Source organism: Mobula hypostoma, chromosome 19 (genome assembly GCF_963921235.1).
Source record: "Mobula hypostoma chromosome 19, sMobHyp1.1, whole genome shotgun sequence".
NCBI classification, from domain to species: Eukaryota; Metazoa; Chordata; class Chondrichthyes; order Myliobatiformes; family Myliobatidae; genus Mobula; species Mobula hypostoma.
The window spans coordinates 20978427-21002755 of record NC_086115.1 but is presented as its reverse complement, the minus strand read 5'-3'; the positions used below and the strand labels follow the sequence as shown (position 1 = coordinate 21002755).

At 40.0% G+C, this 24329-nt stretch overlaps 1 protein-coding gene across 4 annotated transcripts in view; it reads right to left on the bottom strand.

The window, feature by feature from the left end:
- hells (helicase, lymphoid specific) overlaps nt 1-24329 on the bottom strand; it is a 57114-nt gene that overhangs the window by 6000 nt on the left and 26785 nt on the right. For all 4 annotated transcript variants that reach the window (XM_063071514.1, XM_063071513.1, XM_063071515.1 and 1 more), the window contains exons 11-21: nt 23889-24085; nt 22600-22696; nt 18657-18815; nt 17427-17572; nt 14468-14606; nt 12199-12282; nt 7321-7440; nt 6207-6323; nt 3251-3410; nt 2376-2472; nt 1123-1199 (exon numbers count right to left, since the gene is read on the bottom strand). In XM_063071514.1, the coding sequence (XP_062927584.1) occupies nt 1123-1199; nt 2376-2472; nt 3251-3410; nt 6207-6323; nt 7321-7440; nt 12199-12282; nt 14468-14606; nt 17427-17572; nt 18657-18815; nt 22600-22696; nt 23889-24085 (1393 nt within the window). The remainder of the gene's footprint in view (nt 1-1122; nt 1200-2375; nt 2473-3250; nt 3411-6206; nt 6324-7320; nt 7441-12198; nt 12283-14467; nt 14607-17426; nt 17573-18656; nt 18816-22599; nt 22697-23888; nt 24086-24329) is intronic.

Genomic DNA, 24329 nt, shown 5'->3' with positions numbered 1-24329 from the left:
TTGGTATACGGCGACCTTTGTGGAGGGTCGAGGCTCCTGTTCTGTAAGAGTCTATGCCGAAATCTCCCAAAGGCACCTGATGCCTGTTTAATGTGGCTCTAGATGTCGTTGTCAATGCCACTATCCTCAGAGAGAATGCTCCCCAGATATCTGAAAGATGGCACCACTGACAGCTTTTCATCATCAACAGTGAAGACAGGTAGAGTGGGTGGGACACTGGTACTCCATTGGCAAACCACTTCTGTCTTGGTGGTATTGACAGTCAGCCCCATTCTGCTGTATGCTCTCACCACCACAGCAAGGACAGTCTGAAGATCCTCCCGAGTATGGGCCACAAGAGCACAGTGGTCTGCATACTGCAGCTCCAGGACCCGCTCTGTACGGAGTTTGGTGGTTGCATGGAGCCTCCTGATGTCAAAGAGGTTGCCATCTAATCTGACATCCACTGCCACACCGCTGCTGTCTTCAATCTCGTTGTGGATAGGCTTGGTAAAACACAAGAGGAAGATGCTGCATGCCGCATAGTGCTCTCTGCTTACAGCTATTGCCGCTGGCTAGCCTTCTTAATAGAGGGTGAAAAGAGGAGCCGAGAGTGTAAGCCTCCTCCTGCCAGTACAGAGCCCCTCCACCACCAAGACTCCTGCAGTGCCTCCTCGGGGCTACACATGGAAACTAGGCATCTTACAGTCCCAGGCTAAACTACAGGGGACCTTGGAGCAGCAGTGGGCCCCAGAGACGTGGTGTGCAGGCCCACCACTGTGTGGACACGCCCTGGCACCTGTCAAACACTGTCCCAGCTATAGGCAAATAGCCCCACTGCCTTGTGGTAAGTCTGTTGAGACAAGGCTAAGGGAGCACACCCTGACAGAAAAGCAATGCACCGGCGGCGTGCAATAGGTGGACCTGAACAGACCAAGGACCTGGCAGCCTCCTGCAGCCAAGATGTGGGACCAGTTGTCCTGGGATCACCCTTGCCACCGGGACTTACTTCATCATTTACTGCAATTGACTCAGAAATACAGAGCTAGAAGTAATTATCATGTTAAAACTACTGAAGATTAGCATTATAGAGAGAGGAAAGAAACATGGACAAGGCTGTGGTCAATGTGTCCATTCACTTACTGATTAGGTCACTGCGATCCAGGAGAACTCGAAGATCAGTATCACTTATCACTTTCTCAGTGTTTCCTTTCACTACTCTGTTGGGAAAGTTTGAAAGCTGTTAAGTTGGGAAAGTTATTTAACTAGAATAAATCAATTAACTATTAGCCTAAAGATCAATCAATCCTACTCAAGGATGGACCTGAAATCCAATATTTTCTTCCGTTTGGAAACACTGTTATCCTCTCCCATCAAATCATTCTCAGAACCAGGGTTCCAACCTCATTGCAAATCTGCATGTGAAAGGAATACTCTGGACAGTGCACACAACTTAAACTCAATTCATACACACCAAAAAAATCTGGGAGAGATGTGCTATCTTGTGGTCAACAATTTCTGCAAATTGTTTAATTTAACAGGATAGGACTTGAATGTTCCAAACCAACACATGATACAGGATTAATGTACAAGGAGCATTTGATGGCTTTTGGCTTGATGTGGGATCTCATTGAAACATATCAAATATTGAAAGGTCTTTATAGAGTGGACGTGAAGAGAATGTTTCTGACAGTGGGGGAGTCTAGGACCAGAGGGCACAGCTTCAAATGGGCATCCCTTCAGAACAGAGGTGAGGAGAAATTTCTTTAGCCAGAGGGCGGTGAATCAGTGGAATTCATTGCCACAGACGGCTGTGGAGGACAAGCCACTGGGTATATTTAAAGTGGAGGTTAAAAGTTTCTAGATTAGTAAGGGCATCAAAGTTTATGGGGAGAAGGTAGGAGAATGGGGTTGAGAGGCAAAATAAATCAGCCATGGTAGAATGGCAGAGCATACTTGATGGACCAGAAGGCTTAATTCTGCTTCTATATCTTGTGGTCAACAATTTCTGCAAATTGTTTAATTTAACAGGATAGGACTTGAATGTTCCAAACCAACACGATATAGGACGAAACTGATAGCTGTTCTTACGTAATTAATGAGATCTGTGAGGTGCTGTACACTTAAACTTGCACAATGATAAGCTCCTAAACAAAAGCAATTTGTGGGGGAAAACAAGAAATCATGCAACAAATTTTGAACCAAAATCGCACAAGTTTAGGGAAGGTGATGAATGCTTTGGCTACACTTTGCAGCTTCAGACCAAAGGGTCAATAGTTTAGGAGGAATGCAAGCCACAAGAGGGAACAAAACTACAATTTTGAACTTAATTAAATGGGGGGGGGGGGGAAATCAGCAAAAAGTTTGTCATACATTCTGCAATTCGTCTACTTTACCTGTCATGATCCCGAGATTTCAGCAACTCCATTAGTTCAGTGGAATCCAAACTACGCCGAGACTGATTCAGACCCAATTTCCCCCCTTTGAATTTATCTAAATAGAGATTAGAAAAAAAAGACACTGAGCATTCTGGATAAGATTTTTTTTAATCAAAGTATGTAAAACTTGACAGCACAGTAAGTTAGTCAAGTTCCTTTTGAGACTCCTGGTTGAAATCCAGGCCACAAATTACCCAACACCAGAAAGTCGGCTCATTTGGTGCTCAGTGATGAAAATGGATAAAATCAATTACTTGTTTAGGTTTAAAATGTCCTCTGAATGGATATCCAAGCCTTCCTCTCCCAACTTCCTTACAGGGTGAGAAAAGATGGCTTCAGATCCCAGCATCACGACACCCCAGGTTAGCCACACAGCACAGTCAAAATGAGCACCTACCCTATCCTATGTCAGTCTAACAGACAGGACCCATGAGATGTTATGCATTCCCAGATCAAGCTTCCTGTGGGCCTCAGCAACAGTGGGCAATGAATGTCATGCCAAAATAGGGAAAATGAAGATGCATCCACTTCCATTTGAAACTGAAACTGACTTTTTTTAAATGGAAGCATTACAAAACAGCCAAGCCTTTCACTCACTTTGACATGGATTTGACCTCAGACACTCAGTTCCACAAACCAATCCATAGTAACCTTGTGATTCCTTTCCTCACCCTCTCTACCCTTGCTACACCTGCCATGTCAATCATTAATGCAAACACTAAAATGGAAAATGCTTCATTTCAAAATAAAGGCTTTACTACTGAAGAAAAATCATATGAAGACATGGGGCAAGGCAAGCAATCAAAAGAGAATGCCGCAGTGAAATTACTAACTTTTATGAATAACCATCTTTTCAAGTTGCCTCTTGGCTGCAGCTTTCTCCACAATCTTCTCATCAATGGTGTTGGCAGTTACCAGGCGATACACCACAACTGGCTTGCTCTGACCAATTCGATGGCACCGATCCTGAGCTTGAAGATCGGCCTGAGGATTCTTGAAAACAAATGAGATGATCAGAGGCTTCAATAGTCCTACTGGAAATGGGTATTTGAAAATCAAAGCTGTGGGTACTGCAAATCTGAAAAAAAAATCTGAGGGATATGGACCACGTGCAGGCAAAGGGATTAGTTTAGTTTGCTGTCATGCTGAGCATAGACATCATGGGCCGGAAGGCCTGTTCCGTACTTTTCTGTGCTCTATGTTCTAAAATGGAAAATGCTGGAAATACTCAGTGAGTGAGATAGCATCTTTGGTAACGGAAAAACATTATCTCAGGTCAGACCATTCATCAGAAATAGGAAAGAGAAGATAGATCTGAATTGCACAAAGCGTGGGGTAGGGATAATCAAGGCAGAAATACCTGTAGTAGGGGAGGCTGCAATGATTCCACTGTTGACAGAGCGTATAGCTTAAGAGTTTAATTTTAAATCTATTTGGGAGAGGAAAGAAAGGGATATCTAAAAAATTGTGAAAGATAGGTCAGAGGTATTGCTGAGAAAAGGGAAATGATGGAAATATGAAGCAGATGCAGTATAAACGTAGAGAGATAAATACAAATTAGTATCGCAGATAGATAACATTATAGCTTTGCAGAGCACCTCTATTCAGTCCAGTTACAGCCCCTAGTTCCCAATTTACTGTAACTTCTGTTCTCCAACCCACTGACCCATCTCTGCGGCTTCCTGCATTGTTCAAACACAGCTCTAGGAGCTCATCACACACCTGGACACATCACAACTTACAAGCCTCAATATCTAATACAACAAGATCAAGTACCTTGCTCTTACTGTTTATGCTGGTTCTCCTGTAATCTCATCCTTTAACATTAACCCACTTTTACTCTTTCCACTAACCCTGCTTATCTGCTGGGTACTTCCAATATTCCCTTGTTAGTTTCAGGTTCAACAGCAGCTCCGACTGCACACTGCAGCTTCAATACTTTTCTTGGCTCATTCGCTCTCTGACCATCCATATTAATTAACTCGATAGAGTCATAAACATTAAAACTGTCTCAACAATGCTAACATCAACCCTACTTCTCCTTACAACATAAGGCCATTGGGCCTATTGATCCTATGATGGCTCTTCAAAGCATTTCCAATTCCCCCCCCCCCACTGGTTTTCCCTGAATTCTACTCTCTCCACATTCCCATTGTCTCATCCTTGAGATTCTGTTACCCACTCACAACAGGGTCTTTGAACTGAAATATTAACTGTTTCTCCTTCAACAGAAGTTGCCTGCCCAACTGAGCGTTTCCAGCATTTAATGTTGTTATTGGAAATTGATACTGGTTACCTTTTAAAGCTAACACTCAACAATCTGCAACATTCTTCTCAAGTGAGCTGTTTAAAAATTTACGAGTATAGATGCTTCATGTATGGAAGTGTCAGGATCAGATCATGATGTACACAAACTTGGAAAGATGGCTATGAATTACTCATGTTCTTGAAGATAGCTCTGTTTTAACCACTGTATTTAGACTTTAAAATCCAAGGTCAAAGAAAATATATTTTTAAAAAAAACAAACAGCTTCAAGTTCCTGGAAGGTATGAAGATATCAGAGTATCTATCCTAGGCATAACCTATGATGTAATCATGAAGGCAGCATGCTAGCAGCTATATTTCATTCAGAGTTTGAGGAGATTTGGTCTCTCACCAAAGACACCAGCAGATTTCTAAGGATGTACTATGGAGAGCATTCTGGCTAGCAGCATCACCATCTGGCATGGAGGCTCCAACGCACAGGATCAGAAAAGGCTGCAGAGTGCTATAAACAAAGCCAGCTCCATCAGGGCACTACCCTCCCCACCCTCGAAAGGCAGAGGCTCCAGGCACCATCCCTCATTAAGGATCCTCATCATCCCAGAAATACCCTCTTCTCGTTACTACCATCAGGGAAGTGGAACAGCAGCTGGAGGACGCACACTCAATGTTTTAGAAACAGCTTCTTTTCCTTCACCATCAGATTTCTGAAAGGTCCATGAACCTACGAACACTACCTCACTATTTTGCTCTTTTACAGTGATGAACATGATTCTGAATCATTCCTATTGGCCAAATCTATGGAAAGGTGGATGTGCTTGAGAGAAAATATCTGCACTCTTGGTTTTCATTATCATGATTTCCTGCTGATTCTAATGCCCTATTCCAAACACATTGCAACAACCATGCAAAATACCAAAGACTCCATGCAACATGTTTACTGATTACAGCTGTAGTCACCAACATGTTACAGCAGAAAGCAAATGTGCACCTAGCTATACTCAAACCTGCACCATAGATTACTTCACTTTTCTGACCTCCCCTCGGCTCCTGGTTACACCTGCCCACGAAACCATTACACGTTCCCACCAATAACCTAGCAGCCTGTCTCATCCCTCCCTCTTATTTCTAAGCACTGGCTATCCTCCCTCAACACCCTCTGTCCTGATGCAGAGTCTCAAAACACTAATCTGACTCTTTGTCTCCACAGATGCTGTTTGCCAAGCAGAGGTCTTCTTGCAATTTTATCTCAATTTGTCTGTAGGATTACGGTAAACCAGTACCAGTAATATTACACCTTCATATTAAATCAATGTACTCAATACAAGCACAAATCAGCCATCCCAGAAAGTCCCGATTGAAGACCCTGAAGGGAGTATACAAATTGCACTTTATTGATAAGCACTATGATCTCCCATATAAAATACAAATATATTGTTCAAAAATCAACTCCAGTCAAGGTGTCAAAACCAAGATGAACCTGCTGTATCCCAGCCCTGAGCAGATGGTTTGGAAACAGTACTTACCCAGTCACTATCATATATAATGACAGTGTCTGCTGCTGTCAGGTTAATGCCTAAACCACCAGCTCGAGTGCTCAGTAAGAAGAGGAAAACTTCAGGATCATTGTTGAAGTTGTTTATCTAGGAAATAAGAGAGTTAATTATCAACAAATCCCTCTCATGCAGTCCACAACACTCAGATGAATCCCCACGGCAGTAATAGTTCAATACAACTGCAAACTAATCAACTTATGAAGAGCATGAAGCAACAGTATGAGAATTCTCAACCACTTAAATCTTCTTGAACTATCACAAGCTGTTACATTTTTAAGATAACCTGTTGTGGATTTAATGGACCAACCCAGTAAATGACAGCATGAAGATCCTGGTGGAGCTGGGAGAAGACTGTCTCAGCTGATTGTCTGATGTACAATATAACTGAAGCATAACCTCCATACTTTTTCATTCTATTCCTTTAACAATAAACAATGTTCATCGTGTTCACTTCCCTAAGTGCTCGCTGTTCTTGTATACGAGACTTTTGTGAACCTTGCACTCAGTCCCACAGATCCCTCTGCATCTCAAACTTTTGCAGTTTTTTTAAAATAAGTTTTATATAAAAGTCTAGCGAGAAAGGGCAAGTCATCTTACCCCATTTCCCAGATCCTTGTCCACTCATTTATCCATATCCTTTTACAGACTCCCTAGATCCTCTTGGCAACTTAATTTTCAATTTTCTTTGGGCTATCAGCAAATTTAACTAAGATACTTTTGATGCCTTCATCCAAGTCAGTTATCCCAGACTCATGTGGCACACTATTGACTACATCTTGCGAAGCATAAAAAGACACATTTATGCTTTCTCCTAGTTTCCTGTTGCCCAGCTAATCTTCCAACCATGCCAATATTACCTCTCACACCATGATATTTTTTTCTTCATTCAGTAACCTCTGAGACAACATGAAAATTCTATTTGGTACTATCCAATGTTAAAAGCAGTGTCTGCTCCACATCCCTTGATTGGATTTATTTTTCTGGTTCAATGACAAATGCCAAAAGATCAACACACCAAATGTTTATCAACAGGTATTCTGACAGAAACTTGAGATTTAAAACACAGCTTTGGAGGGGAACATACATTTTCCTCGCGCAGATTGTAAGGCATGGAACCATCTAATCGGCTGTATTTATAGTCTCTCAGGTAGCAGTAGTCCATCAGGATGTCCAACATCAACGTCATTTGAGAAAATACCAGCACCTGTTTTAAAACAAAATTCAGTGCTCTATCAGAACACAATGCTGCTGAAATTAACTTCAGATTCAAGAAATCGGTGACGTGCTGGGCTAGTTAACTGATGGGTTTCATGTTTATACAAGAAACCAGCGACATCTTGCAGGAGGAAGCAGGCAGAAGTTCTTTGCTCCAGCATTAATTTGCAGCAAGGTGCTCCTGGTGGAACTTCTAAGTCAGCTCTGCAAACATTTCGGTCTTTCGAGGCTTGAGTTTATTTACCTGGCTTAGAAAGGGCCACATTTGTTTTGCTTGTTTACTGACCACCTTTACAAGGTAACAGAATGACACTGCCTTATAGTATTTTAACGTTTACAGAAAATTATAAATTTAAATGTGTAAGTGTTTCACAAGTACTTCACTTTAAAATCCAGCTTTTGGGCCCTGATCTATGGACATTTCTATTTCTTCACATAATGACTTAAATTCCAGGGGATATAGTAGTGATTTCTCCTCCTTATCATTCTCCTCTCCCAAAGCTACATTCTATGCTAGCTATTCAAAAGGAAAGGTACATCGCAGTTTCTCCGGTTAGCGGACCATTTTCCTCCACGCTTCTCTGATGTAGTGGGGACAGCAGTGCTTTGCCATTGCCTTCTGCCAGGTGAGTTTCCAGAGAGGTCACCAGCTCGTAACCCAGCACGGATGGAAAGCGTGCAGGGGAGCCAGCTGGATTTGAACACAGGACCTTTCGTCCCAAAGTCCGGTATTGATGCCACTACGCCACCAGCTGGGTCGTTAGCTATTCAGTCAAACATATATTGCTACTGTTGCAATGCCACATTTTATTAATTTCCCACAACACAGGAGGAGGCCTTTTGGCCCAATAGGTCCATACCAGCTCCCAACAGAGGAATCCACCAGCCATACTACCCACCCCCACCTAACTTCCAAAAAGAATTAAGAAATTTATTGAAAACAGGAACATCAGGTGCCATAGTTCTCCAAAGGACCCTAGGAATCCTTGCACAAAAGCCACTCAAGAATAAATTGCAAAACATTAATATTATTACAGGAGGATTTAACTACAGAAGGGAGTTTTATTGCAACGATTTTGGGTCTGGGTGAGACTGCACTCAAGGTCTGAGTTAATCTTACCTTAGAAGAAATGCAACTGCCAGAGAACAAGTAGAGTGAAGATACACTCAACTGGGTTCAGGGACCGTGGGCTTTTGCCACATGATGCAAGATTGGAATAGGCTAGGCTGTATTCTTTAAAAGTTTGTGAGGAGACCTAATTGAAACTTACAAAATACTTCAAGAGCTTCACAGGTTGGAAGAGAACCCATGACAGTATGTGGTAATAACTGATTGGCTGCTTTGAACTGAGGAGAAACTCAAGTCACCTAGGGGATGAACAGCTATGGAAGGCTCTAACTTAGGATCACCATGGAGTTTAGTTGTTGATTAATGAATATCCGGACATTAAGGAAACCCAAGGATAGGAATTTGCTGGAAAATGACAATAAGTAAAAGGTCAATCATGATTGTGCTGAATGGCAGGACAGCCTGAAGAAGCAGGTGGTCTGATCCTGCTTTATTCTAGCCTCCATCACGAGCCCATTCATCTGATTTTATTACCACTTACAAGTACACACAAGATTCACTAGAATACCGCCTGGTTTGGAGAAGTCTAATTGTGGGCAAAGATTAGATAAACTGGGTTATTTTCCCTGGAGCAAAGCATGGGTCACCTAACAGAGATGCATAAAATAAGATGCAAAGAACATTTGTTATCAAAGTATGTATAAATTATACAACCTTGAGATTTGCTTGCTTACAGGTAGCCACAAAGGAAGAAATATGAAAGAACCCAATTAAAGAAAAAATAAAGACTAACACCTGATGTGTAAGAAAGAAAAGGGGGGAAAAAACCCACAAGTCATGCAAACAATTGAAGCGAACAACATTCTGAATCAAACCGAGTCCTCGGATCCAAACCCCAAAGCAGCTGAGAGTAGACCCAAAGCTTCGCCTATCAGTTCATCATACTAGCAGGTATAGAGCACTGCAGCTGGGGCAGTCTTCATAGTTTCAGTGCACAGAGAAAGGAGTGAACATCGCAGAGATCCAGTGAAATCAGCTCTCGCCAGGGATCCTGACACCTTGTCTTTTCAGTCCATCTGGGCCAGCATTTAAACTGACCAAACAACGGAACAGCGAAAGGCTCCAGCACATAAATAGTTAGAACCTTGTCCCATGGAAGTGATATCCAAAATGAGGGCTTAGACTTAAGATGACAAGAAAGCATTTTGAAGAGAATTTGAGTTTATTTTTGTACAGGGAGTGAGTGATATCTGGAACTCACTGCCAGAGGTATGGTGTCAGTCAGATGCATCAAATTTAACAGAAATTTAATCAGGCACTTCAAGTGGCAAGGCAATACACACACATACTCACTCTAATTCAGTTTTTTCTCTACATTTATCATGTATTTCATTGTACTGCTGCCATAAATATTGAATAATTCATTTATTATGCTCTCACTGTTACTGTTGGATGGAAGCAAGGGTTTATTTAGAACATACTAATCAAAGAAAATAGGATGATGTCATCAGAAACAACAAAAAAAATGCTATCCCCCCCCCAAAGCCAAGCCTAAACAGTATGGAGAATATGCAGATGGCAACACTCAATCATATTTAAAAACACTCAAGTTTGATCCCATCTAAATCCCACAGACACATCACTAAAGGGCTGTGACCAATGCCTAACTGCAGGGATCAGACAACAGGTATAAACTGTGACATGTTTATAAAGAGTAAAATTCCAAAACAGGTTATAGTTTATGAAATACAAAAATCACAGATGTCTAAATTCCTTCAATTACACCCATGGGTTTACTCTTTTCTCTGACCTTTTACCAAGAATCCCACAATTTATTTTAAATATTCCCATTTTTCAAGGGCTTAGAGGACATACCTCAATGGGTTAACTCTTTCCCAGGACTCCCTCCTGACCAAACTTCAGTTCTGCCCCAAATCAGCAACCAGCTCAGAGCTCTACTTAATCTCCATACTCTGTTTACAATGACTTGTAAAAAATATTCAGAACCCCAAACCTTTGCTCACATAAATGAGTATTACAACCAGGGATTTTCATCAACTTAACCGAGAATTTATATTTGTGAATCATGCTTTTTACCCCACAGCAGAGCCCAAAAAAAGAGGGAATATTGTAAAGCATGAAAAACTAAAAATTCAGTAACTGAAATGTCAGCAGTGTGCTTTGGATCGTTGTCCTTCTGAAAGACAAACTTCCTCCACAGTTTAAGCTTTCTGGCAGAGGCTAGCAGATATTTATTCAGGATCTCTCTGTATTTAGCAGCATTCATCTTCCCATGAATCCTGACCAGATTTCCAGTCCCTGCTGCTGAAAAACATGCCCACAGCTTGATGCTACTTCCACCATACTTTTACAATAAAGATGGAGATACCAGCCAGGTGTGCACTATTAGATCTATGCCACACGTACCACTTGTGTTAAGGCTAAAAAGTTCCACTTTTGTCTCATCCGACCACAGGACCTTCCTCCACATCTTCACAATATCTCTAAATTGACCCCTTTCAAAGTCTTTATAGGCAAGGATATGCTTTTTCCATCCATCGCACTCTTCCATAAAAACCCTTTTTGTGCAAGGCCTCAGAGACTGTGGAGCCATGAATTTCATCTTCAGTTGCAGGCACTGACTTCTGCAGCTCACTCACAGTGACTGTTGGCGTCACAGTAGCCTCTGTTCCAGGTGCCATTCTTCTCCAGTGACTAAGTTTAAAGGGGCAACCTGAACTCAGCAGTGTGGCTGTGGCTTCATATATTTTATATTTTTTTCACGATGGACTGCACTGAGCTCCGAAGTACTTTCAGTGCCTTTGAGATGGTCTTGTACCCTTCACCAGATTTGTGTTCCTCTATATCATTTCCCTGACTTGTCTTGAATAGCCTTTTCTCTTTATTTTGGGTTGGTCTGTTAAAAATCTACCATACTGTTAGACCTTAGAGAGACAGGGTATTTAATGAGATGATCCTCCAATTTTCTGCATCAATAAATTGGGGTAATTGGTAAGGTAATTATACAGTATTGCACCTGAGGAAAACTAGCATAGTAATTACAAAGAGGATGAATATATTTTCAGCCTTATAATTTTAATATTTAATTTTTAGTAAATCATCAACAGGTTTTGGCATTTTTCCTTTGATTTGACATGATGGACAGTGTTTTGCAGATTAGCTCAAAAAATCCTACTTCAATATACTTAAATTTTTTTTAAAAAATGAGAGTAAAATGTGAAAGTAGTTGTGGGGGCTGAATATTTTTTCAAGGCATTGCACATTAGTAGGAATCACCAAAAATGATGCGCTGCACAATGCACTTTTACACGGTATTTAAAAGTAAAACTTGTAATAAGCACAGATGTAAGATTTAATCAAACTACATCTGCTTATCAAGCTTAAAATTAAACCAATGAGCTTGAGAAGGTAAACCGGAAGAAAGAATGTACTCAAACCTTGCGGAAAGAAACTTAGGATTGCTAACAAGAGGATTTTACGGATGTCAAACTAAAACCTGAGAGCAAACTTCCATTTTTGAAGTGGTCAGGTTTTGTCAGTTGTTTGTAAAGATACTGGCTCCCAAATAAACAATTTCATTTCTGGCTTTTCTCATTTGTTTTATTGTTGTTTGATTTGTCATAGCTGATAAAAGTGAGAAACAAACAGACTCATCACCTTGTGCCCTCTTTTTCTGAGCTCTGGCAGCATTCGATCCAAGATGAGAAACTTTCCAGAACTTTTCACTAACTCTTCATCTATCTGCAAAACATTTCCAAAAAAAACCCATCCAAATAAGTACCATAAGAATGCACAAGTCAAACAGCATTCTGCAGAGATTAGGTAACTTCAGTATACAAATCTTTAAAAAATTGGAAACTTTGATCATAAAGTAAATTACAAGGCTTTAATCGCACAATTGTATCTAGAGATTTTTAAAAATGCTAAATATATCTATTTGATAGATTAATTAGAAAACCATGCTCCATTTCAGAGTCTTAAAACTAAATGTTAAGGTCAAGGCAATTGATAATCTGAAAGCAAATTGAGAAAATTTGTGGTAGGAAGCCGTTAAAACAACTCAGAGCAGCTTTTAAGAGGATGAACGTCATTAAAGCTTGAGAAAATAAATCCATGAAGCAGATTCAATAATTAGTATCAATTTATGATGAGAGGTTTTTAAAAAGCCAAATAATCCTTTAAAGTCTGAATGATGGTGGGCAGAAAGGTCTGGATGCCTGCATGCAAAAATGACTAGAAGGTATCAGCAGCTAAGAAGCTACTGCAAATAACTGAGAAAGCAAATGGTATGCTGGTCCCTTTAACAAATGAATTGAATACAGGTGTGGAGACACCTAACTACAGTTAAATAGGGCCTTGGTGAGGTCACATCTGGCACAGCATATTCAGATCTAGTCTCCACATATTTGTATACATTGAAAATACATACTATATTTACAACAGGGATTCTTGTGATAAGGAGTCATATCCTTAGAGGAGAGATTGAGCAGAGTAAACATACTCCATGGTGTTAAGAAGAATGGGAGATGACTCAAACATTTATGATTCTTTTAGGACTTGACAAAATAGATGCAAAGCTGATGCTTTTCTCTAGGATGGGATCATGGTCTCAAAAACTCAGGATTGAGATAAGAGGAAATTTAATCAGCCAGATCAATGAGTTTTCAGAACTTTCTTCCCAAGGGAGAGACTCAAGACAGAGATTGCTGGAAATTTAGGCGTAAAAGTAACCAAGTTGGTGTAGCAAAATGGCGCCAGGGCACAACTTGAGATTGCTACTGATCAGCAATAAATGTGGCTGCTAGGATGTGAATTGCCCTTCTAGGAATACTGGAGAGATACTTTACACTCTAGGCCTTAGAAGGCGGTGTCAAATTTGAAGTAGCAAGAAAAATTAAAAATTAAAACCGACTGGAGAAAGATGAGAGAATGGAAAAGATGAAGGTTCCATTTAAAACCAAAAATTTAATCAACATCAAAAATACACCAAATCATTAACCAACTTGATTAATATTTTTTGAGGTGAATTACTAAAAAAAAAATTACTTTTCCTTACCTCTAAACTGAAAAACATCCCCAAGTTCCAAATTCCCTTACCCAAACTGAGATTTATACACAAATTCTCATGGTTGTAAAATATTTCTATTTCTATATGGAAAGAGTATATTCAGTGAATCCAGAGACCCTATATTACAGATAACATACTGCTGAATCTTCAGATTTTCCATTCCCAACACGGACATTAGCAACAACTCGCGTGTAACCAACCATTAAGGCCCTGGAGAGACAGCACTTCAATCAGATCACAAGTATAAGACTGCTGTTTTAAAATTTTGCGCAGGAAACAGGTGGAATCTCAATCAATTATCAAATTGTTATCATGACAGGAGCTACCACAATCAACTGTCACTTCCTGATTTTAAAGCTGCTTTATCCAGGATATTAAAACATTTAATAATGAACTCAAACAAAGAGGAATGCATGTCCGTTTAGTATAATGGAAAGTGAAATTAATGTTAAAAAGAATAATTAATTTAAGCTGCCAGGATTTCATGGGATTCCGTTTTTTTCCCCCTCTATTCATTCCCAACAGTAAAAATAAAACACAGACTTCAGAATTTTAAATTAATATTAAAGAAGATAATAATTTTTAAACAAACCAGGAAGGTTCCAGCAAAGTTCAATTGGCCGATCTCAAATTGGACACAGGCTCTTTCTAATCAATGCACAAGGTAAGAAAAATTTGCCATTTCCCCAAACAGTCAAATACTTGACTCATGTATTAGAACAGATCACATCATCTTTAGAGGTAGTGCGCTTTCAAATGCATACAAAATGTCATTAATACAAGAATGTTAAGAAAATCAATTTCATAACCCATGAGAATTGTGAATGCAACTACATAGATTGTAATTTTTACCATCACCTTAAACTCCTGGGTGCTGCAATCCAAAGGGTACTCAATTAGGTAAGGATGGTTACAACACTTCCTGAGCAGCATCAACACATTTTGCAGTTTTAAGTTAATTTCCTTTTCTTGTGGAACAGAAACATCCAAAACAGGCCTGTTGAGAAAATACAAATTATTGACAAAAGAGCAAATATTTTACGATACTCAACGATACTCATCTTAATTAGATGGCATTTTACAGATGGACTGTTGATTCAAGCCCAATTTTGGAGCATGCAACCGATATTGACAGAAATAGGTTTCCAGATGTTATCTTTCAGTTGTTAAGCTTCAGGCAAAAGACAAGATGACAAGGCACTGTTTCAAAAGTTGTTTTACCTCTGTTCAGATGATGTTTTGATGTTGCTGAACAATCCAATCATTACCCACATTGTCATTGCCTTCTTCACCGTGTACATTATCAATGAGATAACACTTCAGCTGACTTCACGTGCTCCCTTTCATCCATTTTCCAGCAGAGGTCGCCAGAGTACACAGGACCAGAGGACTTGATTAATTCCTCTGGTCCTATTAATTCTATTCACACACAGGCAGTCGCTCACTACCTGCAATGACTCAACTAGCACTTAAGATTCTGAGGAATGGAATACGCCTGAACAAGTATTGTTTTAACATAAGGTGACCAGTTACCTAGGAGATTGGAAAACCAGTCCCGCAGTAGACTTGCACGTGTTTATAGATACACCACACACTTGATGTGCACACGCAAGCTCTCAAACTCCTTCACAATTTCCCAACCCTCTTCCTCAACCATTTTCAATCATCACCCACCTCCAACCCAATCCACATCCTGCTTCAGTCCCTCCTACCCGTATCGGTTACCCTCAGACTACATCTCTTTCCCCTTCCTCCCCATCACACCTGAATCCCCTGCAATCACATCCTTCACCCATTTTCCAGATACTAAGCATCACCCCAGGACACCAGGTTCCTCCCTCCACTCTTCCAACCCACTGACTGCTGATGACCTTAATCCAAGCAGCCACAATGCCCAAAGCCTTTAGCTTGACCGAGATTCCCCAAATGTGCTCCATCGAAGGGATGGAGGAGCACGATGTGGCAGAGAATCTTCAGCCACCTGGAATCAGCAGATGGAGGTCTCCAGGTGCTCTGAGAACAGTTTGGAGAGTTCTGGCAGGTGATTTCCCAGCCTGAGGCAAATTCATCTTACAGAAGCAAAACACTTGGCTGCCAACACTACTCAGCACTAGTTAAACTAATAATTAAATGTCCAACCAAACTAACCCCTTCTGTCTGCACAATGCCCATATCGCTTCATACTTGCACATTCATGTGCCTATCTAAGAACCTCTTAAACACCTCTATATTTGCCTCCACTACAACCTCTGGCAGCACCACTGTGTGGAAAAACATGACCCACACACTTCCTTTGAACCTACCCTTCTCATCGTCAAAGCATGCCCTCTAGTATTAGATAGTTCACACTGGAGAAGGAGAGACCAGCCATGGGGCTGTACCCATGCCCCATAACCTTATAAACTTTTATCAAGTCTGCACTGCTCTACAGAAAATCACTCTAACCTGTCCAACCTCTCCCATAGCACATTCCCTCTAAAGCAAACAGCATCCTTTTAAACTTCTGCCCCCTTCCAAAGCCTTCATATCCTTACTACAATGGGGCAAGTAGAAACAAATGCAATACTACAGACACATCCTAAGTAAAGTTTTATAAAGTTGCAGCATAATTTTCTGACTCGTGAACATAATAAACAGAAGCATAACATGCACATCCTTCACTACCTTATCAAACTGAGCAGTCACTTCCAGGGAGCTATGGACTCAGAAGATCCCTCTATACATCAACAATTTTAAGGGTCTTGCCACTAACAGTTACTATAGTCTTACACTTGATCTTCCAAAGTGCAACTTTTCACATTTGGCTGGATTAAATACATCTGCCATTTTTCCACCCATTTCTATTTCCTGCTGTATCCTTTGGCAAACTTCTACACCAATCACAACACCACCAGTCTTTATTATGTAGCCTCTAATTTACCTCAACAGAATCGTGATAAATGCCACTGTTTCAAGAAGGCATTAGATCATTTCCTGTGCAAAGATATGAGGAGATGTGAACTTCTGCACCAGACATTCAGCTCTAGGCTCCAAATGTTATAAAGCAACATCTGGATGCAATATTCCAGATTAGAATGACTAACAAACATTTATAATGCCTTCACTTTTTGGAAAAATATTTCCTAAATTAACACTATAATTGTGTTGTCAGAAAATTCATTCCATGTCCAGATTAATAAAATTCCAAAGACTTCCACTGTATTTTATTAATCTGGACATGGGAGAATGGTGGTGGTTTGTGGGGGGTTTTTGGTTAGTGGAAAGAGAGTTCCTTCCTGGCCTATAGCATCCAGAGCAACAGCAAGGTACAATGTAAGCTTGCTACTGGACTCACAAAAGATGAGACCCACTTGCAATCCACAATGGAGCCTTTCCCCAAGGGCCAATGTGACCTGACAGTATGTGGAAAGATGGTATTATCTTTGTGGGGGGAAAAAAAATCATAAGATTCTCAACTTTGGGTCAATGCAGTCACTGCCCTTTATAATTCATAGTCCTTCCACTTAATGGCTGGGACCAACGTTTTTTTTAAACCAAAAAGGTCTGCACTAGCAAATCCATTTGTTGAGTGTTTTGGTCACAGGATGTGAGCAGATTCTCTGCAAGAGTCAAATAAAGATAAATTTCATCCTTGCGCAGGCCGTGTTTGGATTAGCCCTGCTCAGCTGACATTTTCATTTTGTACCCAGAATTCTGTCGCACCATTTTGTCAATAAAACATTAAAACAGGTGGAGATTTTAACAGAAGCAAAAGTAGACAATGGTAATGGATCCGTAGAGACATTGTGGTTGGCCACAGTCTACGCCAATCACCAACCTTTGTTCACAGGTATCCTGCTGTGTGACTGCAATCAGTTTCTCCAATTTATCATCATCATCATAATTTTCTGAATAATTTATATGTTTTCTGCTTCGACGTTTCGGCCGTCCTGAAGAAGTTAGTTGTGGCTTTTCCTGTTCAGACTGTTGTGGGGGGGGGGCGTGGGGAGAGGAGAGAGGGTGGGGGGGGGGAAGAGAGAGAGGGAATAAGTAGCAAGCTCAACACCTCATTTCTAGAATACAACAAACGTAATGCCCTGCAACACATACAAAATGCTGGAGGAACTCAGCAGGTCAGGCAGCATCTATGGAAAAGAGTACAGTCGATGTTTCAGCCTGAAATATCGACTGTACTCTTTTCCATAGATGCTACCTGGCCTGCTGAGTTCCTCCAGCATTTTGTGTATGTTGCTCAGATTTCCGGCATCTGCAGATTTTCTCTTGTAATGTAATGCCCTGGTTATGATTTCTGCTGCTGTGCTGTAGGCATTCTATTTTAGCAGTTTCTGTAAAAGCAGTGTCTCCTGCTGATAGAACGTTTAGGTTTCAGCTAAAGACAAGAAGCCCTGGTGCTCAACTTAGGAATGCTGTATCAGCCAATCAGGAGACAGTGCAAGAAAGCGGGTGGAGAGATTTGTGATGGACAGTATTATGGTTTGGAGTTTTTTTAAACAAGGCAGGAGCTGTGAACAGGACAGGAGAGAAGATACCACAGAATGCTGTTGGAAGGACATTCCCCATTGCATAAAGTGCTTTGAGCTGATGAATGACTCCAAGGAGGAAGGGCCAATACTCCTGAGAGAGAGCCCATTTGTTCAAGATGATGAGCTCCAACTTCATGTGCACTTTGGACTGATTTAACTGTAACAGCTCTTTTTGTTTTCTTTTCTCTTTCCTATGAACTGTGTGATAAAGCTGAAATTTGTAAATATACTTTCTTTATCATTTTAAGTGGTGTACGATCTGTCATTTCTTGCCGACCAATAATTGTGTAAGGGCAGTATTTACACAGCGTTCGTTCAAATCAAGGTTTCTTTAATTGGAACATCACAATATTTCTGTTTAGTTGAAACCCAAACCATACCAACCTTAGACGTATATTGTTTATGAAATGTGGCCTTCTAACTGCTAACAAGCCACGCTTGCTTACAAGCCCGATGAGGGGGCTACACAAAGAAAAGAGCAACTTAACAAAGTAGCTTCCCACATATCTATACTGTAAGCATACCTCCTGTCCCAGCAGTGTCCTGATGGTCTTATTAACTATAGCCATGTAGAATGACTCTTGCTTCTTGCTCAGAGGTGCATAAACCACGACCTCCCGCTTTGGAGGAATATCCAGAGTGACATCAGATTTCAATCTTCTCAGCAGGAACGGAGTTAGGATCTGCAACAGTCAAAGTGTTCCACACAGACTTTATTTTTTTTTTCAAAAGCACCAGAGTATAAAAGGAAGGTGCTGCATTGATAAAAGCCTCCATTAAGAGGAATGTGTCAAGTTTTAATAAGCATAGAGTTCAGAGGGATCATGGAGGTCAAATTATAAGCACAGCCAAACAGACAGAGGAGCCACAAACGATATTTTTAATACAAATGAATGATAAAAATACCAGAAGTGGAAAGGCCAAAGCATCAAGTCAAGGAAATGCAGCTCATGTATCAGAACAAAAGAAACCAGTAATGTTGTAATCACTAACAAATTAGTCATAGCATTGGAATCTTAAAGATGTAGAATTATGGGGCTTTCTGGAATCAAAATAAAATATATTTTGAGACTGGGGGAGAGGTGAGAAGTATACAGCCAAATCTCAGCAAAGAATGATCAGCAAGAGATACAAACTGCAAATTAACTATGACTATAGAGCATTTATGTAGCAAATCTGCCAATGCCTCTGTTTGAGAGACATACAATAGGAATATTAAGGTTAAAATTTTAATATATTTAGTGACATAGAACATTTCATTTTAAATTGCACCACAGTAATGATTTGCCATTTTAGAAATCAAATTCTTCAACATGTTCGTTTCAATTCCACACCCACCCTGCCAAAATGCTCATTGCTGTCATTATTCTATAAATATTAAATATTTTATTTTCCTTTAAAAGAGCCCAAAAACACCAAATGGGAGCAGAGGCAAAAGTGATAATTAGCAGGAAACCTGGCCAACATGCTTTCGGTGTCTGTACCCTGAGATCCAACAGTCTTAACACAGGCAGGACACTTCTGAGATTGAAGTCTTCAAATAAAGAAGATTGTGAAGCCTCCTACAATCACGTGGAGGTGGGGAGGCAAAAATTGTCAATGGCAAGAACTGACAAACCACAAATTAGGAAACACAGAGGACAGGATGCAGTCTCAGACAGTCATTACTGCACAGACCTCCGACGATTCAGGACCCACTACCATTTTGTGTGCAATTGAATGTTTGTGGCAATTTTGAAGTAATTACCAATGGGCCATGCAAGAAGTCGAGGAAACATGAAGGTTGATTTGGGATAGCAGAATATGGCCACATTGATTATATATTTTTATATTTTAAACAAGAGATTCTGCAAATGCTGGAAGAACTCAGCAGGTCATACAGCATCTATGAAAATGAATAAACAGTCAACATTTTGCATTGAGACCCTGCATCAGGACATAATTATATATTTTTACTTGCTCAAAAATCTGAATTAGACAGTATACTTGATATTTCTCCCTATTCAGTATCCTGACTACGCAGCCTTAACTGTTAATCCATGGTAATGCAGCAATGATGACAGCTGGCATTAACCATTATCCTTGTGATGTTCAGTGTGAAATTCCTGAACTTCTCCATGTGACAAATTTCCACATCCCTCCAACCCATATGGACACCAATGGCAAGCCCTCACTCAGAATCTCCAAGCCCTGCCGCAGGTTACACACAGCACAGGATTTCAGACCATATTGCAATGGTGACAAGACGAACGTTACTTCATTTTGTGTGCGTTCAATGTTTCACTTGTGCATTTTTAGATTTTAGAAATGTCGTTCAATTTAAAAATATTCAAAGGTTAACATTTATTAAATAAACAATAGTTCATATTTTGTCAGATATTAAAATGTCAGAATAGTTGGTGTCATTTAGAAACTGTTTTAAAATCCCTGACAGCTTTGGCAGCCAGTAAAACAGGATCTGGGCCTTTGACAGCTGTCAGCAGAATGCAGGAGTTATTGCACTGTTCAGATCAAGTCCGAGGAGGGAACAGTTTAGATCCCCTGCCACCCCCCACACCCATTCTGATCAAGCCAGAACAGATCTGGGAAGACCATGTGCACTTGCATTAAAGTGCAGGACTTGGCTCAGTGTTTCATGTTCTGGTAGTTAGTATTTTTATCCAAATTCTGCATTTGCTTCATTTACATGTTTTAGTTGTTTTTATTTGCTATGATATTGTGACCTCCCAAATTAACAGTGAATTGAAGTGTTAAGTTTAACACAGGAATTCAATATGAGAAGCGGAAATACATTTCACTCTACACATTCCATTACTGAGAAAGTCTATTTCCTGTTGCATTTTCCCAGTAAATCTTCAAAATTATATAATGAGAAACTTTAGGGATCAAGGTTATTGTTTGATGCAGTGAACAAAAGGAATCACATCTGTGTTTCCATCATGTGGTCTGGCCTTGAATACAACAGTGCTACATTGGATTAAGGACTAGATGTCCAGACGAGCAATCCAGCGATAAGTTCAAATCTCACTACAGCAGCAGTGGAATTTATATTCATTCCAAAGTGTACAATTTTGAGAAAAAAAAGAAAGTCTCTACAGTGATAATGCTGGATTTTTTTTTCAAACTCCACACGAAGACTTCCTGCCTGGGCTGCAAGGGAACTTCAGCAATACACTTTATGATAACATGACTCTCTAACTGTTAACAAGCTGTTCAGTTGGTTCACAAATGCTATTCTGAAACAGATAAGATCAAGCAGACCTCCCAGCATTAACCCTGGCTCCAAGTTCAGACATTTAAATGTGGGTTCTTTTTTAACATTTAAGATTAAATGGGACAGTTACATGGATGGGAGGTGTATGGAGGGATATGGTCCGTGTGCTGGTCAGTGGGACTAGGCAGAAAATGGTTCGGCACAGCCAAGAAGGGCCAAAAGGCCTGTTTCTGTGCTGTAGTTTTTCTATGGTTTCTACTGCAAAGTCACCCCAATCCAACTGACCTTGCCATACTGCTCCCTCAAACACCTAGAGTCTGGTGTCCACACTGAGAGAGCTGCTAAAATGGGCCAAGCAACAGCCTAACATAGAATCATTTTTTACACTCATCACTCTAGACTCCTCCATCAGAATACTTGGGTACATCCACTGTGAGTATAGTGGTTTACAAGCGAGGTGTTACAATGGCAGGGGGGGTTCTTCAAAATGGCTTGATGCTGCTCCTTGTTGGTTCAGTCAGGAACCACAAATGGACACATTGGGAAAAGCATCAGGCTTATTAAAAATGAGGTGCAAACTGAAAAGAATTATAAGTCCAAACAGCATACAACACAGTTAGCCCAGCCCACACTCAACGCCATGTATCAAATCTCTGCAATCCTATCAGCCACAGTCATTAATGGTGGTGACTATAAAAGACCTGACAGGAGAAAGAAACCTGAATTGGATTAGAGGCAGAGACACTATATTTCAAAATCACAGTGATGCAAATTTGGAGTGTGTAAACCTGCTAATCCACGAATAGCTGGAAATCAAAATATTTAGTCTTTATTTTATGCAAGACAATGGAACCTTGGCCCAAAACGTCAACTGTACTCTTTTCTATAGATGCTGCCTGGTCTGCTGAGCTCCTCCAGCATTTTGTGCGCGTTGCTCAGTTTTTCAGCACCTGCAGATTTTCTCTTCTTTATGATTGGATTAAATGGCCTCGTCAGTGACATAAATTTTTGTGATTTTATTTTGTTATTGAATATTTATATAAAAATACTGACAAATAAAATATCTGAAAAAGATACTTCCAGTCATTCAAAAGACTGTAATCTCTTCAATGAACACAACAGTTTCAAAAGAAAATGACAGGGGAATCTAAATAACTGGAGTTGGAAACAAAGAGAAAGAGATACCAGGGGTAAGCAGAATGTTAAACATCTATGTTGAGACTCAGTATTTGTCAATACATAGAGATGATTACCTGGTGAAGCATGTGTAGAATATTTTGTTCCCGTTCACTTGCAACTATATCCTCAACATTTTCTGTGATGGTGGATATATCAAACCAAGATTCAAAACTGGGGACAAAGAACAGATTTAGTATTATCTTACTAATTTAATACTGTACACAGACTTCAATGTGGCATATAGCCTTTACTTTCTAGGCAAGTCACAGAAACACCAAGGCCAATGTGCATAACACATCACTTTATTTTAAAACTGAATTGTTGGTGTAAAGACTGATATTCAGATTCTAAATAGATGAGTTAGTTCCATTAAAATCAGTAGATTAATATATAAAACAAGAATGCAATTCACTTGTTCGCCACCGATCCTACACTGAAACTTGCTTCAGTACTAAATTAATTAAGCTGATCTCCCAAACCTGTCCAAATGTTTACTTTCCTTTGCCAGGCTAGGAGGTTAATATGCAGAGCATCTATCAAGGTCAATACAGTGAAATAGAGTTGCCATTTAAACAAAATACAACCAACCATGTAACAAAGACAGATGACATTAACCATACAAAGTGAAATTTGAGTCAATGAACTAAGGGGACACCTCAAACTCGTGTCTCACTTCTCACTAATCCTTGACATCTTAGAATATACAATCAAAGCTAACTTCACTCCCCCCACCCCCCGAGAAGAGTATTCTGTGTAATTCTGAGTTTACAATATTTTTCAATGCCATTTCTAAACCTGTCAAAAATATTTTTGATATTACATCTGCGAACTTAACTAGCAACCTGAATAACTAAACTTCTGACAGTAAACACATCATTTTTAGCTACAAAAGTTAAATTTTGGATTTTTATGGCAAAGTATGAGTTTTAAGTATGAGTAGAAACTACTCCACTAAGACTTTACAAGGTAAACCAAATGGAGATGTATGCATAGTCAAAAATGCAAATTTTAAAAGAACTGATAGGGATGATAGAAAAGACTGATACAGCAAAGCTTTCCTTCATCATCCACGCACCAAAGAATAATTGCTTCTGAATTTAGGACTACTTCAAATTCACTTAATGGTAGGGAATTTCAATCTATCTTAATACACGTTACGTGGAATTTAGACGGGCTATTACAACAGGCCATTTATTGTGTTGATGTTCAGTATGCACAGGCACGTTATTCTACCCCATAATCATACAGCAAACTCAGGCAACTGTAAACAAAGTATGCCAAGTGTAACCTAACCCTCTGCTTGAGGTAGATCTTTTAACAAAAAAAAATGAACTGCAGATTAAAATCCCTTCAAAATACAAACCTTTTCAAGTCATCAAAAACATCAGGTAATAGAAAGTTAAGCAATGACCAGAGCTCCGCTAAGTTATTCTGTAGAGGGGTTCCAGTCAACAGCAGCTTGTTGTCAGTGTTGAATCTTTTCAGCTCTTGAATCAGGCGACAGTTTAAGTTCTTGATTCTATGGCCTTCATCCACTATGAGATACTTCCAGTGACAATTCTGTTTATTTTGTGGGAAAAAATACACAATATTAAACTTGATAGCATTAGCACTACAGGAATTAATGAGGCATTATCCCCTTCACTTCTTCTCCAACTGCTGCCCAGCAAGTCTCCTCAAGAGATTCTACAGCCGCCATTATGAAATTGAACTCAATGTTCAATCACACACAAGCTGAGATAAAGCATTGGCTAGGGTACCTACATTACACTTCGCAGAGATCACAGGCTGGCCCCAACTAACA